Source organism: Zootoca vivipara, chromosome 5 (genome assembly GCF_965207765.1).
Source record: "Zootoca vivipara chromosome 5, rZooViv2.hap1.1, whole genome shotgun sequence".
In the NCBI taxonomy this organism is placed as follows: domain Eukaryota; kingdom Metazoa; phylum Chordata; class Lepidosauria; order Squamata; family Lacertidae; genus Zootoca; species Zootoca vivipara.
In genome coordinates, this window is record NC_142588.1 from 76043846 (window position 1) to 76060019 (window position 16174).

General features: G+C 42.0%; 1 protein-coding gene across 2 annotated transcripts in view; it reads left to right on the forward strand.

Moving 5' to 3' along the window:
• Positions 1-16174, forward strand: part of GMPS (guanosine monophosphate synthase) — a 49850-nt gene that overhangs the window by 18369 nt on the left and 15307 nt on the right. For both annotated transcript variants that reach the window (XM_088669834.1, XM_088669835.1), the window contains exons 3-10: positions 2010-2124; positions 7336-7433; positions 8193-8296; positions 9590-9783; positions 10189-10354; positions 12050-12201; positions 14185-14358; positions 14905-15010. In XM_088669834.1, coding sequence (XP_088525960.1) covers positions 2010-2124; positions 7336-7433; positions 8193-8296; positions 9590-9783; positions 10189-10354; positions 12050-12201; positions 14185-14358; positions 14905-15010 — 1109 coding nt within the window. The remainder of the gene's footprint in view (positions 1-2009; positions 2125-7335; positions 7434-8192; positions 8297-9589; positions 9784-10188; positions 10355-12049; positions 12202-14184; positions 14359-14904; positions 15011-16174) is intronic.

Here is a 16174-nt window from a genome sequence, read left to right on the forward strand (position 1 = left end):
TTCTTCAGTGATCAGCCTTCTTTATGGTCCAGCTCTCACTTCCATACATCACTACTGGGAAAACCATAGCTTTAACTATTCGGACCAAGAGTGATTCTAAAGGCGGAAATCATAACGTTTCCATTTCACCTTTCTCCTACTGGTAACTGATATGGACCCAATACCACTGCGATACACACAGGAAGGGAAAGGATTAGGTCTTGGACCTAGGCCTCTTTGTCCTTCCTGTTCCCATATCTGTGGAAACAGTAGCAGTGAAAAGAACAGTGTGAGAGGGGGATGTTCGCCTGAATCTTGAGGACCTCTGAATATCAGATGAACTTGGAACTTCCATAATGAGACAGAGGCCAGATTTGCACACAATGCTATGCTAGACCATGGCTTGGTGCGAATGTTCTGGCTTCTGAGGAGCATATTGGACCTGTTTTCCTTCTCCATGGGCTTTTTAGCTTAGTTGCAAGGCTGCCAAGCTGGTGTTTGCTTTAGCTTGTTGTCCAAACCTGAGAGGATGGCTTGAAGCTTCTCTTCCCTAAGCATGAACTCTGTAGCCAATGTTTGTGCTGCGATTACAGCTTATGGAGAGGGAGGAAATGCCTCAACCGTGGTCCACACAATATGCTAATCCAAATCTTGGCTTACCTGCTGCCCTGTATGTGGAAGAGGCAGGTGTGATCTTTCCAGAAGCCAGCATGCTTGCATGGTTCCAGGAAACCATATTGTGGCTTAACATGTACAGATCTGGGTGGATAAAAATCAATGATTTTTTAAATTTAAATCAGATTTTTAAAATTAAGAGCAGATTTTTAAAATAAAATGCTTTCGGAGGAAAAATCTTTCTAAAGATAGTTTTATATTTAAGTTACATTATAGTCCAAAGGCTATTCATCAGGAAATAAGGATTTGTTTTAAGTTTTGTCTTAAGTTTTTTATTTTAGGGGGTGGGGGGTGGGGAATCAATTTAACCACAACAGTTAACTGGATACATATGCTGTAATGTTAGTGTTTTAGTTAAATCAATTGTTTAAATTGTTATTAAGGAAATGGTTATTTTCCTCCTTCCAATAAACAATAGTTTCATAATTATCTGTCTGTGTATTTCTAATAGTATAAGACGGTGTCTTATTTTCGGAGAAACACGGTATAACCACATCAGTAATTTTTGATATAACTGTAAAAACTACTCTGAAAATTTATCATTCCAAAAATGAAACCTTCATCTGGTTGTAAATATTAAGATTATACCAGCAAGAATGAGTCGTTCTGTAAAAAAAAATGATTTAAATCCAGTCATACTGACTAGTGATTTAAATCAAGTCTTACTGACTAGTGATTTAAATTGATTTGATTTAAATCAAATCCACCCTGGTACAGATGCAGACACTTGAAGAATGTAATGTTTAACTTGCCTTGAGATGTTCACTGTTTCAACATATATTTCATTTGCAAGATTCTCTCTACACTTGGGCATGAGGGAGGAAGGGGAATAAAGGACTATACTGTTGTGTAATACTGTAAAAATGCTAATAAACTATGGGGTGGTTTTTTAAAAAAAGTTTTCACAACACCTATAAGAATTATTCTTGGTAAGAATTAACAAAGAAGCTTCAGATTCTTAAATCAATAATACCCCACAACCTTTAAACTAGGGAGATGTGAGTCATAGGCATATAGCATAATTTTTTTGTTTTTGCTGGATGCTGAAATTTAGAAAGGTGGAAATCTATAGGGTGGTTCTTATTTGCTTCTAATTTTTTAAAAGCTGCACTAATGAACTTTTTTTTTAAAAAAAAGTTTTTAATGTCAGTCTTGAGAATTCACTGTTACAGTAAAGCACAGCTAGCTCATTTTATAGATCAGGATGCCACAACTTTCTTTATAAAGGTGTTTTTTTGTTATTGTTTTTTGCAAGTAGGTATTAAAATGGAAATTTTATTAAAGTGGTTTAGTTCCAAAAACCAATCTTTACTTTTTTATTTTCTTTTTTAAAAAAATACCTGTTTCTTTTGCAGGGCTATTATCATATCTGGAGGACCAAATTCAGTTTATGCAGAAGATGCTCCCTGGTTCGACCCAGCAATATTTACGATAGGCAAACCAGTTCTCGGAATCTGCTATGGCATGCAGGTGCAAATATCATTTTATGGCTGTATGTTTTTTGTAGCTCAGTTAAGAAGCAAATTGCTGGCTTTTGTGTGTGTTGTATAGCTGCACAGTGCATGAAAATTATGTTTGAAGTTGATTTAAGCAGATGCAGATGAGCGCCCCTTTGAAGAAATTGAGAAATGGTTGTGTATTAATTCCTTGCGTATCACACACAGTGCAGTCCCAGGTGCAATCTATGCATGGATACAAGGATTTTGCAAGCACATCTGTTGTTCAAAGTGTACAGAAGCCTGCTGTGTGGTGATTCATGAGCCTTTTGAGGCCATCGCTATTGAGGGGAAAACATGCATAATTTTAAAAAACAGGATGGCTGTGGCCTGTCAGTTATATTAAATGGGCTTGTATTGGTATTTAAGTTTGCTTTGATACTTAGCATTTACGCAAATTAATACGGGGCTCTCATTGAGGCACTGTGAGAACTTTACACGCACAGGCCTTAGGTTTACTTACAAAAAAAAACAAGCGCTTAAGATACACGAAGTCCTGAATATGACTATAATGCAGAGGTCCCTGTTCTGTAGGCTCCCAATCCAGATAACAATTTGAGAGGTGGTGGTTTGGGAAAAAATGGAACAACAGCAAAAAGTTAAGAGGGCAGGAAAAAAGCCCCGATGATGAGAAGACAAGTGAATCAAAGCAGGACGTTATCAAGAATGAAATGCGAAAGAGAGAGAAAATGTGTGTTTTAATAATTTATTAAATGAGAACAAAGAGGAAGGCTGCCAAATATATCAAGAGGGAGATTTCCGTGCCCGAAGGGGTCATGAGAGAGAATACTTGTGGACAAGGAATAGCACAACGGAGAGTGGAAGCTTAGTAAGAAGATTAGTATCTGATGAATGGTGAGATCAAGGAGGAGAATGGAGAGAAAACAACTAAGATGGTAACAGGCCAAGACCGTGAAGAGGCTTGGAAGTCAGCAGTGGTCTCGTTTCAATAGAGGAAACCAGTGGATAGAAACCTCAAGAGAGGTGCAACACGATTAAAGCATGAAGAGAAGAAAATGAAGCACTTGGGAAGTGTTGAGAATAGAGATAATAGGTTTAAGTGGAGGGGTAGGAAAAAAACCAGTAAGCAAATGATTGCAATAATCAACGTAAAATAGAATAGGGAGTTTAGGTAGCTAGAAAAGGATGACATTTGGAAAGGCTAGACCTGACATACCTTAGCTGGAGCGAAAGTTGGAGTGGCGTGAAGATGTGACAAGGCCTAAGTTGTGACCAGCAGAATGAGTTGGCATGGAGGAAGAAGGCTTGAATACAAGAATCAAGACTGGTGACTGGGAGCGGCCGCCGAGACCACATAACACTGGTCCTAAGAGATCTACATTGGCTCCCAGTACATTTCCGAGCACAATTCAAAGTGTTGGTGCTGACCTTTAAAGCCCTAAACGGCCTCAGTCCTATCTCCACCCCCATTGCTCATCCCGGACACTGAGATCCAGCGCCGAGGGCCTTCTGGTGGTTCCCTCACTGCAAGAAGCAAAGCTACAGGGAACCAGGCAAAGGTCCTTTTCGGTAGTGGCACCCGCCCTGTGGAACGCCCTCCCATTGGAGGTCAAGGAGATAAACAACTACCTGACATTTAGAAAACACCTAAAGGCAGCCCTGTTTAGGGAAGTTTTTAATCTGTGATTTTAATGTACAGTGGAACCTCGGTTTATGAACACCTCGGTTTATGAATTTTCGGTTTACGAACGCCGCGGACCCATCTGGAACGGATTAATCCACTTTCCATTACTTTCAATGAGAAAGTTCGCTTCAGTTTATGAACACTTCAGTTTAAGTACTCTGCGGACCGTCTGGAACAGATTAATCCGCTTTCCATTACTTTCAATGGGAAAGTTTGCTTCAGTTTATGAACGCTTCAGTTTATGAACAGACTTCCGGAACCAATTGTGTTCATAAACCGAGGTACCACTGTATTTTGGTATTTGTTGGAAGCCGCCCAGAGTGGCGGGGGAAACCCAGCCAGATGGGCAGGGTATAAATAAATAATAATAATAATAATAAGAAGAAGAAGAAGAAGAAGAGAGAGATCTTCTGGAATATAGATCCTGACATGGCCAGGAACAAGAGCACAGAAGAAGAGCAGCTGAGAAAAGAGGTAAATACGAACTTAGAAAGGCCAGGGGGTTGATGACCGAGAGCCAGGAGAATTGCATACATTAAAATGAGCATGAACTTCTAAAGCAAATGGGAAGAGGGGAAGGAGCATTTGGAACTGGCAAGACCATGAGAATCATTGTGGTTTACCTGGCCATGTGCCCTGCAGGATGGGTCTAGTGGGAAAAGTTTAATGAATCGTGAAATAGAGAGCAGGGCATGAACCTAGGGATATCAGCAAGAGAAGTCCAGATTTCTGTGAGAGCAGCATGAATGAGGCTGAGAGGTCCAATGTGGCTGTGTTTCTCTTTTTGAAAAGAAAGTATTTTATACAGTTCATTTTTATACATTGGAAGTAAGTGATATGGAACCTAAATAAAAAAATTCCTTCAGTAGCACCTTAAAGACCAACTAAGTCTTTATTTTGGTATGAGCTTTCGTGTGCATGCACACTTCTTCAGATACAGTGAAATAGAAGTCCCCAGGCACTTATGTAGAGAAGGGGTGGGGATGGGGAGGGGAGGGGGGATCACTCAGAAGGGTGGTGGAAGTGGGTGATTGACTGACTGATAGCTGTTGATGACCGAAAACGACTGCAAATGGTTTTGCATGAAAAAGCAAGGGTTGAGATGGCTGAAGATCGCTTATCATGTATAATGAGATAAGAATCCGATATCTCTGTTCAAACGAGGTCCCTCCATGGTTTTGAGCTTGGTGATAAGTTGTAATTCAGCAACTTCTTCTTTTGGGTTAGGGCTATACAGTGGTACCTCGGTTTCTGTCTATACAAATTCCAAAGTGTGTGTTGTGCCGGGAAGTGGGACTATCTCAGTGTTGTGCTGCAGCGCATTAGTGCGCAAATCCAGGAACAACAACACCAGCCCCAGGACTGACCCTGAGTGAGCTTGCAAAAGACTGTGTACGGGGTCTGCTCGTCTCTGTGAAATCAAATACCGCTGCTTAAAAGTTTGCTGCAACAATGTGGAAACGAGTCAAGCGTGATGCCGTGTCAAAACAGAACTCCCTCGAATAGCAAGGCTTTGTGAGAGATCAAATACAGTATAGTGAGAAATAATAATAAAGCAAGTTTTCAGATTGCTCACTGCAATAGTCATGCTTAAACGCACAAGTCTGTCGTCGGCGAAGGCTGTAATCCAAGATAGAAACATTGGCCCCACTGGTTGAGTGGAACGGATAATCTTCTGCTATGATGCGATGCTGAAGGAATAATGAATGGCTTTCCCCATCTGTATGAACACTGTAATAAAGAAGCAGATAGTCTAGTGCTTTATAAATACATATCACTAAAGGATCTGGAAACCAGGAAAAGCAGTGCCTTGCATGTTTCCATATGTTCAATGCAGACAATAGAATCATAGAATTGTAAAGATGGACCCTGAGGATCATCTAGTTCAAACCCCTGCAATGCAGGACTATACAGCTGTCCCATACAGGGGATCAAACTTGCAAACTTGGCATCATCAGCACCATGATCTAACCAACTGAGCTATCCTGAAGGACCATGCACCTAGATCACTTTTATGATGGTTTGGACACACACACCTGCCTGAACGCACTCATTAATGGCGCCTAGTTCTCGCAAACAGTAAATTAGGTAACAAATTTGTTTTACAGTTGTAGCGCTTTGACTCCAGATAGGGACTTATATGATTGCCGTTCCATCCAGGAAAACCCAGACCAGGCTTCCTCAACCTTGGCCCTCCAGAAGTTTTGAGACTACAATTCCCATCACCCCTGACCACTGGTCCTGCTAGCTAGGGATCATGGGAGTTGTAGGCCAAAAACATCTGGAGGGCTGAGGTTGAGGAAGCCTGATCCGTACCCTGAGCCATAGCTGCCAAGTTATCCCTTTTTTACAGGGATTGTCCCTTATGCTGAATAGGCTTCCTCGCGAGAAAAGGGAAAACTTGGCAGCTATGCCCTGAGCACAGAACAGTAGATGTTCTTCCATGTACTGTATAGGGAATCGGAAGAATAGAGGAGCAATGCGTTTTGAGCTGCAGCCTTGAGCAGTATAATCCAGAGACAGGTTTGCCAATTCAACTGTCAGTGAGATTAAGGCCTAAGCATTTACAAGCAATTGAAACTGGGTTCAGTGGCTATCCAATGACACGAGATGCGGTTATCCAGTAGATGTTTTCTTGTGATCGTAGCTTGAAGCAATTTTCATACCTCCAAACTGCTTATTAGACTCTGCAGAGGAATCTTTTAGGTGTGTGAATAATCTTCTTTTTAAAAAAATTAGAAATGGTTCTGCAAAACAATAAAACAACCAACAAATATTGAATATGTGCTCGCTACAATAAATTACCACAAACCCTTTTCAGAATGTTTTGGCACCAGTAGCTCTGTTATTACATTGTATTATTGGATCCCACCCATAAAAAATGTATGCTGAGAAACAGGCAAATGCACCTCTCCTTTGTGGAGGTTAACATAAGGAAGGAAGGAAGGAAGGAAGGAAGGAAGGAAGGAAGGAAGGAAGGAAGGAAGGAAGGAAGGAAGGAAGGAGAGGGGTAGTCACACTTCCCAAAATTTACCTTGCTGATTTTTACCTGAAGCAAACCTACACTTTGGTGTTATTTCTTCAAAAGCAGTTTACACATGAAACTCGAAAAACTAGAATACGCTGTACGCCGTAATCATCACAATTACAACAAATAAAGACTTGACATATCTCGCTTTGCATGCCATGCGTCTATCTCATATATTGGTTTCACCTTTTAAGTTGCATTACTGAAATAAATGAACTTTTCGATGATAATCTAATTTTTCGAGTTTCACCTGTAGAAGGGAGCAGCGCAGGCAAACAGAAGAGAGGCTGGATTACGAATCCTGTGGAAATTACTTGCAGTGTTGAATTTGAATATCCAAATTAGCTGCAGCTTTGTAGCTGGCTACGGGTTTCCACCATGCTGAATGTGTTGCCTGACCCCTGGCTAATTTTGTGTGTGGTGGTGGTAGTGCAAAGGGGGAGGGGAGCCCAGTGTTGCTGATGGTAGGACTGAATTGTGGGAGCTCAATGACTTTTTCTGATTTTTGTCAGATGATGAATAAGGTGTTTGGCGGCACAGTACACAAGAAAGATGTCAGAGAAGATGGAGTCTTCAGCATCACGCTGGATAACACATGTTCATTGTTCAGGTATGCAGATACTTCTGTCACCAAACAGTGGAAGGGGAAGCTAATTTGTGGGACAGCCTTGAGGTTTATAAAGGGCAGTTTTTAATGGAAACTTGTAGGTTGGATTCAGCGTTTCACCAGCAGGACGAAGACTTACCCCTCCCCTCCTCCTCCTGCAGCCCCCTGTGCTCCTCCCCAATAATCGTACTTTCCCGTGTATAACACTAGGTTTTTTCTTTAAAAATTATGCTAAAAAGTGGAGGTCATCTTATACATGGGTGGACGTTTGATTGGTTGCTGCTGCTGCTGCAGCTGTCAGCAGCTATTGGGTGTGCTATTGGTTGCTGCGTCAAGGGCTGGTGTTGATTGGCTGATGCTGCGGCAATTGGGCGAGCATTTGGCAGCTTCTGCCGGTGAGGGGACAGACAAGGGGCAGAATTTTCGCCGCGTGTGGGAGAGCAATTTTTGGCAACCCCTCCCAAAAAAAGCTAAACAACTCTGAGCCACCCCCCCCCCCGTTCTTAAATTTGTGTCCTCAAAAATAGGGGGTGCTTTTACATGCCGGTGTCTTATACATGGAAAAATACGGTTCTCTGCTCTGGACATAATCTGTTCCTTTTGAACCATTTTGAAGAAATATGGAAAAATGTTAATTGTGCAATAAATAAATAGAACTTAATTTTTCATTAAGGGCTTTTAATAATAATAATAATAATAATAATAATAATAATAATAATATGCATTGTTTTGGTGATCATGTTTTTTCCTGTTTTTATTTAGGGGACTTCAGAAGGACGAGATTGTGCTCCTCACTCATGGAGATAGTGTAGATAAAGTAGCGGATGGATTCAAGGTTGTTGCACAGTCTGGAAATGTTGTAGCAGGTTTGTGTTTTCCTCACTGTTAACCATTGATTGGCTCATAAAGAACCTGTCAAGCAAAATGTGGAACAAAAACCAATGCAAAGCTAATGGGCGATTTCCAACATTAGCCATACAGTACTGAGAATGAACCCATTGAAATCAACAGACTTAAGTCCATTCAGTTCAGTGTGTCTAGTGCAACTTGGGAATCTCCCATATCTGTACATTTGAATGGCAAACATTTTGCATCTTAGATTCCTAGCAAAGCTTAAGGATTTAAAAATGTGTATCGGCAAGGTCCAATTGAAACAGAGAAGTGTGGCCGTCATCTTAGTTTTCAGTGATGAATTGCAAGGAGTTAATTTTTTAAATAGTTTTTTTAAATTAGAGAAGTTTGGATACCACAGTGTTATGATCATCTTCCAAAGGAATTCATGTCGGAAACAGCTTTGACCCAGATCACATCATGGGCAATCACAGTTGATGGTTTGGCACATTCGGGATAATTTGGGTGGTTCTGAGCCTCCCTGCTATCATGTGTGGGGAGCAAGCCATGATTCCTGGCTCAGTGTTACGTCCAGACCAGGGTTTATTTCACTTGAATCATGACCAGTAAGCCAAGAGCAATCCTTACTACAAAAAGAAAGTCTTATTCTAGTACAGTGGTACCTGGGTTAATAACTTAATTCGTTCTGGAGGTCTGTTCTTAACCTGAAACTGTTCTTATCCTGAGGTACCACTTTAGCTAATGGGGCCTCCCGCTGCCGCTGCGCAATTTCTGTTCTCATCCTGAAGCAAAGTTCTTAACCCGAGGTACTATTTCTGGGTTAGTGGAGTTTGTAACCTGAAGCATCTGTAACCCGAGGTACCAATGTATTTTTTTCAGCATATACTGTTTGTTTCCTTGCCTCAGATTAACCACATTTTAGCCTCACATAGCTAAATTCTATGCTATGTGTTTTAGATTTTTCTCTTTTGTTTTTATACAGGTTTTAATCTATGTGTTCTTTATTGTTGTAAGTTGCTTTGTGTTAACTTTGACAAAAAAGTGACTAATAGGTTAATAATAATAATAATAATAATAATAATAATAATAATAATGTGCATCTACACACAGATCAACAATAGCATATGCTTAAATATCCCCAGGAAGGATGATGGTAGATACAAAATTTAACCATACTTTAACAAATACTTCCGTCTGGTTAGTTTTATTGTTTATTTGCAATTCACCACCCAAATATAAATGGTCTCTTGTCCATATTGATGTGATTCTTAAGTGTTCCGACTTTTCTTTTCTTTTTACACCCCAAGCTATAGCAAATGAGTCTAAAAAACTGTACGGAGCCCAGTTCCACCCTGAAGTTAGCCTAACAGTGAATGGAAAAGCAATGCTGAAAAACTTCCTTTATGATATTGCCGGCTGCAGCGGCACCTTCACCGTCCAAAACAGAGAACTGGAGTGTATTCGAGACATAAAAGAAAAAGTAGGCTCGTCAAAAGTCCTGGTAAGACTTTTAAAGTTTGATTTCAATGCTCATTCCTCTTCACAAGAATAGCAGTTGCTTATAATGCAACTTACTGCTTCCTGTTTACATGGTTCACCCCAGCCTTCGCCAACCAGGTGCTCTTTGGATGTTTTGGACTACAACTCCCATCAGCCCCCTGTGCTGGCTGGAGCAGATGGGAGTTGTAGTCAAAAACATCTGGAGGGCATTAGGTCAGCAAAGGCTGCTTTAGCCTATGTCATTTTTTACAAAAAGTGTGGGATGCTATCCTACCATGTTTGGTGTATGGTGGCTTTGATACTTCAGTAAACTATGGGAAGGTAGTAAAGCAAATGAAATTCTGTGTGTGGGTGAAGGCAGTTTTCTGTTGATTGAAATTCATTTTAATGATTCTCACCCTTGCAGGTTTTACTCAGTGGAGGCGTGGACTCAACAGTGTGTACAGCTTTACTGAACCGTGCTTTAAACCAAGACCAGGTGATAGCAGTGCATATAGATAATGGATTCATGCGCAAGAGGGAAAGCCAGTCTGTGGAAGAAGCACTCAAAAAGTTGGGAATTCAAGTCAAAGGTACAACAGCACTCCTTTCTTCACAAATACAAAAAAAGGGGGGGGGGACTGAAGTTCCGGTTTCTTTCCATAATGCCAGTTTCTGCATTTATAAGTTTGTTTGTTTGTTTGAACATTAGATTCGTTTCAGACCATTAACTGCTTTTCAGTGTCTCCAGCCCAGAAAATGCAGATTCTTCTACAGCTATAGCTAGCCAACATGGTGCCTTCCAAATGTTGTTGGACTCCAACTCCCATTAGTCCCATTAAGCATGGCCAATGGCCAGGAGTGATGGGACCTCTCGCCCAACAACTCTGGGAGTGCAACCCAGTTTAGATTTTTTTTTCTTGGAAAACATCTGCTGGAACTTCAAACCAACAGGGCAGTCTGCTGATTACAAATAAAAGTTCTCTTGGCACAATGTTAGAAGCTACCCCATCTGCCGTGTATACGTCTCCTGTTTTCGGGCTTAACCACGCTCTATGTAACACTGGTCCTGAAAGACCTACATTGGCTCCCAGTACATTTCCAAGCACAATTCAAAGTGTTGGTGCTGACCTTGAAAGCCCTAAATGGCCTTGGCCCAGTATACCTGAAGGAACGTCTCCACGCCCATCACTGAGGTCCATCGCCGAGGGCCTTCTGGCGGTTCCTTCACTGCGAGAAGTGAGGTTATAGGGAACCAGGCAGAGGGCCTTCTCAGTAGTGGCACCCACCCTGTGGAACGCTCTCCCATCAGATGTCAAGGAAATAAACAACTATCTGACAATTAGAAGACTTCTGAAGGCAGCCCTGTTTAGGGAAGTTTTTAATGTTTGATGTTTTCTCATGTTTTTAATATTCTGTTAGCAGCCGCCTAGAGTGACTGGGGAAACCCAACCAGATAGATGGGCTATAAATAATAAATTATTATTAGCCATATTTTCCCATGAAATGTTTGGTTCAATGCATTCTCCAGTGGCTCTAAGTTAGGATAGTCATTTGTTCTCGGAAAATGGCCGAGTCCTGAAGCAAGAAAGACACAGACTTTGTGAGGTAGTCCCTCTGCTCCCAGACCAGATGTTGTCAATACTCCTTGCCTGTAATCTCTGATTCTCCCATGTCTCTATTGTAAGGTTTGCAGAGCAGGGACCTGTCTCTTGGTTCTGTTGCTTTTTAAAGTGCCGTGACAATAGTAGCGATAATATAACAAGCCTCCTCTCGTTGTCATCTTTTGGGATTGCTTACACACTGTCATGGAAGAAAGGTTACTGTAATTTCTCTGTCTTATGGGTAATGACTGGCTGCAGTTTACAATTTTGCCTTTTTTATGACAATAAACAAGAGTCTGTAAAAGCCAGCGTTCAGTATGGTTTTAGATTCTACAGTTTAGTTGCCAAATTGTTGTTTTTTCTTTAGTACCCTGTGTTTAAACTGGTCCGTTTACCACCACCACCACCAATTGATAAAGCTATAGTACAGGCATAGGCAAACTCGGCCCTCCAGATGTTTTGGGACTACAACTCCCATGATCCCTAGCTAACAGGACCAGTGGCCAGGGATGATGGGAATTGTAGTCTCAAAACATCTGGAGGGCCGAGTTTGCCTATACCTGCTATAGTATAACTTGGCCGGGGGGGGGGGGGGAAGCAGAGGAAATGTTTTGCTTGGAAAAGGATGTTTTAGTTGGACATTTCAGAGTTTTTCTAAATAGCAAACCTTGTCTGTTTCTTCAGTGGTAAATGCAGCTCATTCGTTCTACAATGGCACAACAACTCTGCCCATCTCTGAGGAAGACAGAACTCCACGCAAAAGGATTAGCAAAACACTGAATATGACAACAAGTCCCGAGGAAAAACGCAAAATTATTGGTGACACCTTTGTGAAGGTATCTGTTCTAGAATTTAGGGAGAAACTTCGAGTGTACCCTCACCCACCCTAGTTTTCAAGAGGAGCATGTTGAATTTTCAGTTTTAAAGTTTTACTTTTGCTAGCGCTCTCTCTCTCTCTCTCTCTCTCTCTCTCTCTCTCTCTCTCTCTCTCTCTCTCTTTCTCTGCACCCATTAGCTGGGCATTTGGGCATTTTGCTTCCAAATTAAAACCTCTACCCTAGATATAGAGCTGAGAAAGCCTATTTTCTGTTAATTCAGCAGTTCCCAACATTTTAGGGATGCATTCTTCAGAGATGTGCTCGTAGCATGACTGAGACATCGTCACAGTGATATTACACCCCAAAGGGTCAACCTCCATCTCATTATGAAGACCTAAGGTTACCTCCTTTAGGACATATTTCAAGTGTAATGGCTAGTTAGAATATATTGTTCTTATTTTAATACGTCCTTATTTCACTTTTTCCTTGGACTTAGAGGTCTCTGGTTAAATGACTTGGTGGTAGCTCCAGATGTTTCACCCGGATGTTTCTTGTCAGTTGGTGTCTGTGGTATAGATTTGTAAGGAGATCTGAATAGGAATAACAAGGTTGAGCCTTACTGGCTTGAGAAGTGTTATTTTCCTTTTTTTAAAGGAAGTTCCACAGCTCTGGAATAGCCAGGAAGATCAGTGAAATGGTGGCAGTAGTTGATTATTCGAGGGCTGCAGCTCCCTCCTCAACAGAGTACCTATAACTGGAGTCCAGCTTTTAATATAGATGAAATGTAATAGGCTTTAAAGTAGAACCCATCCTTTTGTCCAGTAGAGGTCACCCAGTATCCTTTGCATTTTGTGTACGCTCAGAATGTCCATGTTGTAATTCTGCACTGGCAGGGCGAGCTGGCCCTTAAAGCACTTGTTCTCTAACCCTGACACTTAATTCACAAATAGCTATAAAGGGAATGCTTGCATCATTAGAAAGAGGTTGCTGCAGCAGCTGGAACAGACTCTTAAGAGTTTATTTATTGCTAGCTTGGCTAAAAAATAGTGAATGCATTTTTGCTAACAGCTTGCATGATTACAAAACTGGTAGAAAGACAGTGTGTAAATGCCAAACATATCTCTCTCTCTCTCTCTCTCTCTCTCTCTCTCTCTCTCTCTCTCTCTCTCTCTCTCTCTCTCTCTCACACACACACACACACACACACACACGCTTATTGTTGTGCCAACAGAAACAATACATTTAGACATTGTAATATTGTAATAGTGTAATATCTATGGTTGAAAAAATATAAAGAGGGCTACATTGTCATACAGTTCATGGTTCCTTCCCAATGTTACAGAGTTCATAGCTTTGGTAAAAATCAGTTGTTACATTAACAATAAAAGGGGATGGATAAACGTTGGTAAATTAAATTTATGCTTCCTACTAAGTCAGGGGTCCCCAGACTTACTGGGCTTTGGGCCGGTTCCCACCATGCCGATCGCGCGGCGGGCCGGCGGGCGGGGGAGTGCGCGGCCGTGCGCATGCGCACGGGCGCTTACTGGCGCGGCGCCGCGCTTCCAGGTCAGAAAAAGCGCCGGAAATTGTTTGTGCGCATGCGTATGGGCCTCCCCCGACCCGGAAGTGCACCGGAAATGACCTCTTCTGGCTCGGGAGAGGCCCATACGCATGCGCACAAAGGATTTTCAGCGCTTTTTTCCGACCTGGAAGAGCGCTGCCGCGCTGCGCGCCATAAGAGCGGGCGGCGGCGAGCGGCGGGGGTCGTCGCGGGCCGGATTGGGAGGCCAATTGGGCTGCATCCGGCCCCCGGGCCGTAGTTTGGGGACCCCTGTACTAAGTGGAAGGCAATGAGCATGAATATCTCCTGAGCATGCAGAGAGGGCTGCAGTTCTCGAGGAAAAATGAAGCCTACAGTTTGTAATAAAATTTGAGGACTTGATTACAGGGAAGCATCTTCTCCGCTTCTCTCTCCTCTTCTCCCACCCCCAAACCCCACAGATTGCTAATGAAGTTATTGGAGAAATGAACCTGAAACCGGAAGAAGTCTTCCTCGCTCAGGGAACGTTGAGGCCCGACCTCATTGAAAGTGCTTCTGTGGTTGCCAGTGGCAAAGCAGAAGTCATCAAGACTCATCACAACGACACCGAGCTCATCAGAAAGCTGAGGGAAGAGGTAAATAGAAAGTTGCGTCTAATTGCTCAGGTGGGCCAGTTGACTGTGGTCAGGAAAACAAGACCTGCTGCGTTTCCTTCTTGGCTTTGTATGTAGCATTGAGCATTTTAGGCAGTATTTCCAAGTAACACTTTTAGAAATTGGTAGTGGTCCTTTCACGTATAAAGGCCTTCTCCCCACCCCAATACTCATCCAACATCTCATGGCTATTTGTATACAGGGCAACTTACAAAGAGATTTTTATACTGGATAAACAGAACAACCATTTCAGATCCAGTCTATGATGTAAATTTGTTCTGTTTTAATCACCAGGAGACCAAAAACAGCTAGACTGCATTAATTTTAAGTTTCTAAGTGCTTTGAATCACTTCCCTGTTGCCAACTTGGCTCCTGCGAAGTTTTCATTGGGGTGGGAGAGGCGAGGTTTCAATTACCGTACTGTCCCAGTTGTATAGCGGCATCGTTGTATTAGATTTGTTTTCTCATTAGTTCTGTATTACTCCAAAGAGAGGGCCTGAATGCGAAATGCGCTGTTTTCCATTGCAGGGGAAGGTAATAGAACCACTGAAAGATTTCCATAAGGATGAAGTGAGAGTGCTTGGGAGAGAACTGGGTCTGCCTGAAGAGCTGGTCTCAAGACACCCATTCCCAGGTAGAGGTGGCTTCTGTTCCAGGTTTTGAGGGGACTTTGAGCAACACATCCGTCACAGGGGCCTCCTCCCTCAGTGAGACTATCTCCCAGGGGGCTCTTAATGGTGGACCCCCTGCTGTAATGTGGGCTCCTGGCAGATGCTCAGCCATGGTGATCCTTGATGCAGCCCAGGGGATCATCGCATTAGCAGAATTCACCAAGAAGTGGATCCACTGGTGCTCTTCTGCACAAGGAAAGATTTTCTGTTCATGGAAGTGTGTATACATATGATTGTGGTTGGAGCCTAATTGGGCGGGGTACAAAATTTTTATTTATTATTATTATTATTATTTTATTATTATTGACAGTGTTGGTGCTTGTATCAAAACTTTGCAATAGAAACTTTATTGTAGTCAAAAACCTGCACAGTTTAAAGTGGAATCTTCTTTAAAACTATAATTTTTTACTGAATTTGTATGCAATTCCAACACGGCGTTATTTGTATGCTGCCTTTCCATAATTTTAACGGTGCTCAACGGGTCTCACAACATCAAAAGGTTAACCCGGCTCGCTAACAGTTGCACGCCGTCACAAAATTTAAATGGTCATTGAGCAATAAGCTTATGGAGACGCCTCCTATTATTAAATGAGCAATGAAATTTAACAAGCCACTGATGATTTATAATTAAACCATAAAAAGAACACCTGGTTAACAGCAAAAATAATAAAAAATTCCTTCAGTAGCACCTTAAAGACCAACTAAGTTTTTATTTTGGTATGAGCTTTCGTGTGCATGCATTTTGGTATGAGCTTTCGTGTGCTACTGAAGGAATTTTTTTATTTTACTTCGACCCAGACCAACACGGCTACCTACGTGTAAGCAAAAATAATACATCTCCAAAGCTAAATCTTGACCCCAGCAACGACCCTTAGACCAGGCATAGGCAAACTTGGCCCTCCAGAAGTTTTAAGACTACAACTCCCATCACCCCTAGCTAACAGGACCAGTGGTGAGGGATCATGGGAGTTGTAGCCCCAAAACTTCTGGAGGACTGAGTTTGCCTATGCCCCCCCCCCAATCTGTAGCCATCCTGAGCTGCAGAAACAGCCATTGTACAGTGGTATCTCGACTTACAAACGACTCGACAAGCTAATGTTTTGACTTTCGAATGGGGCAAATGGCTG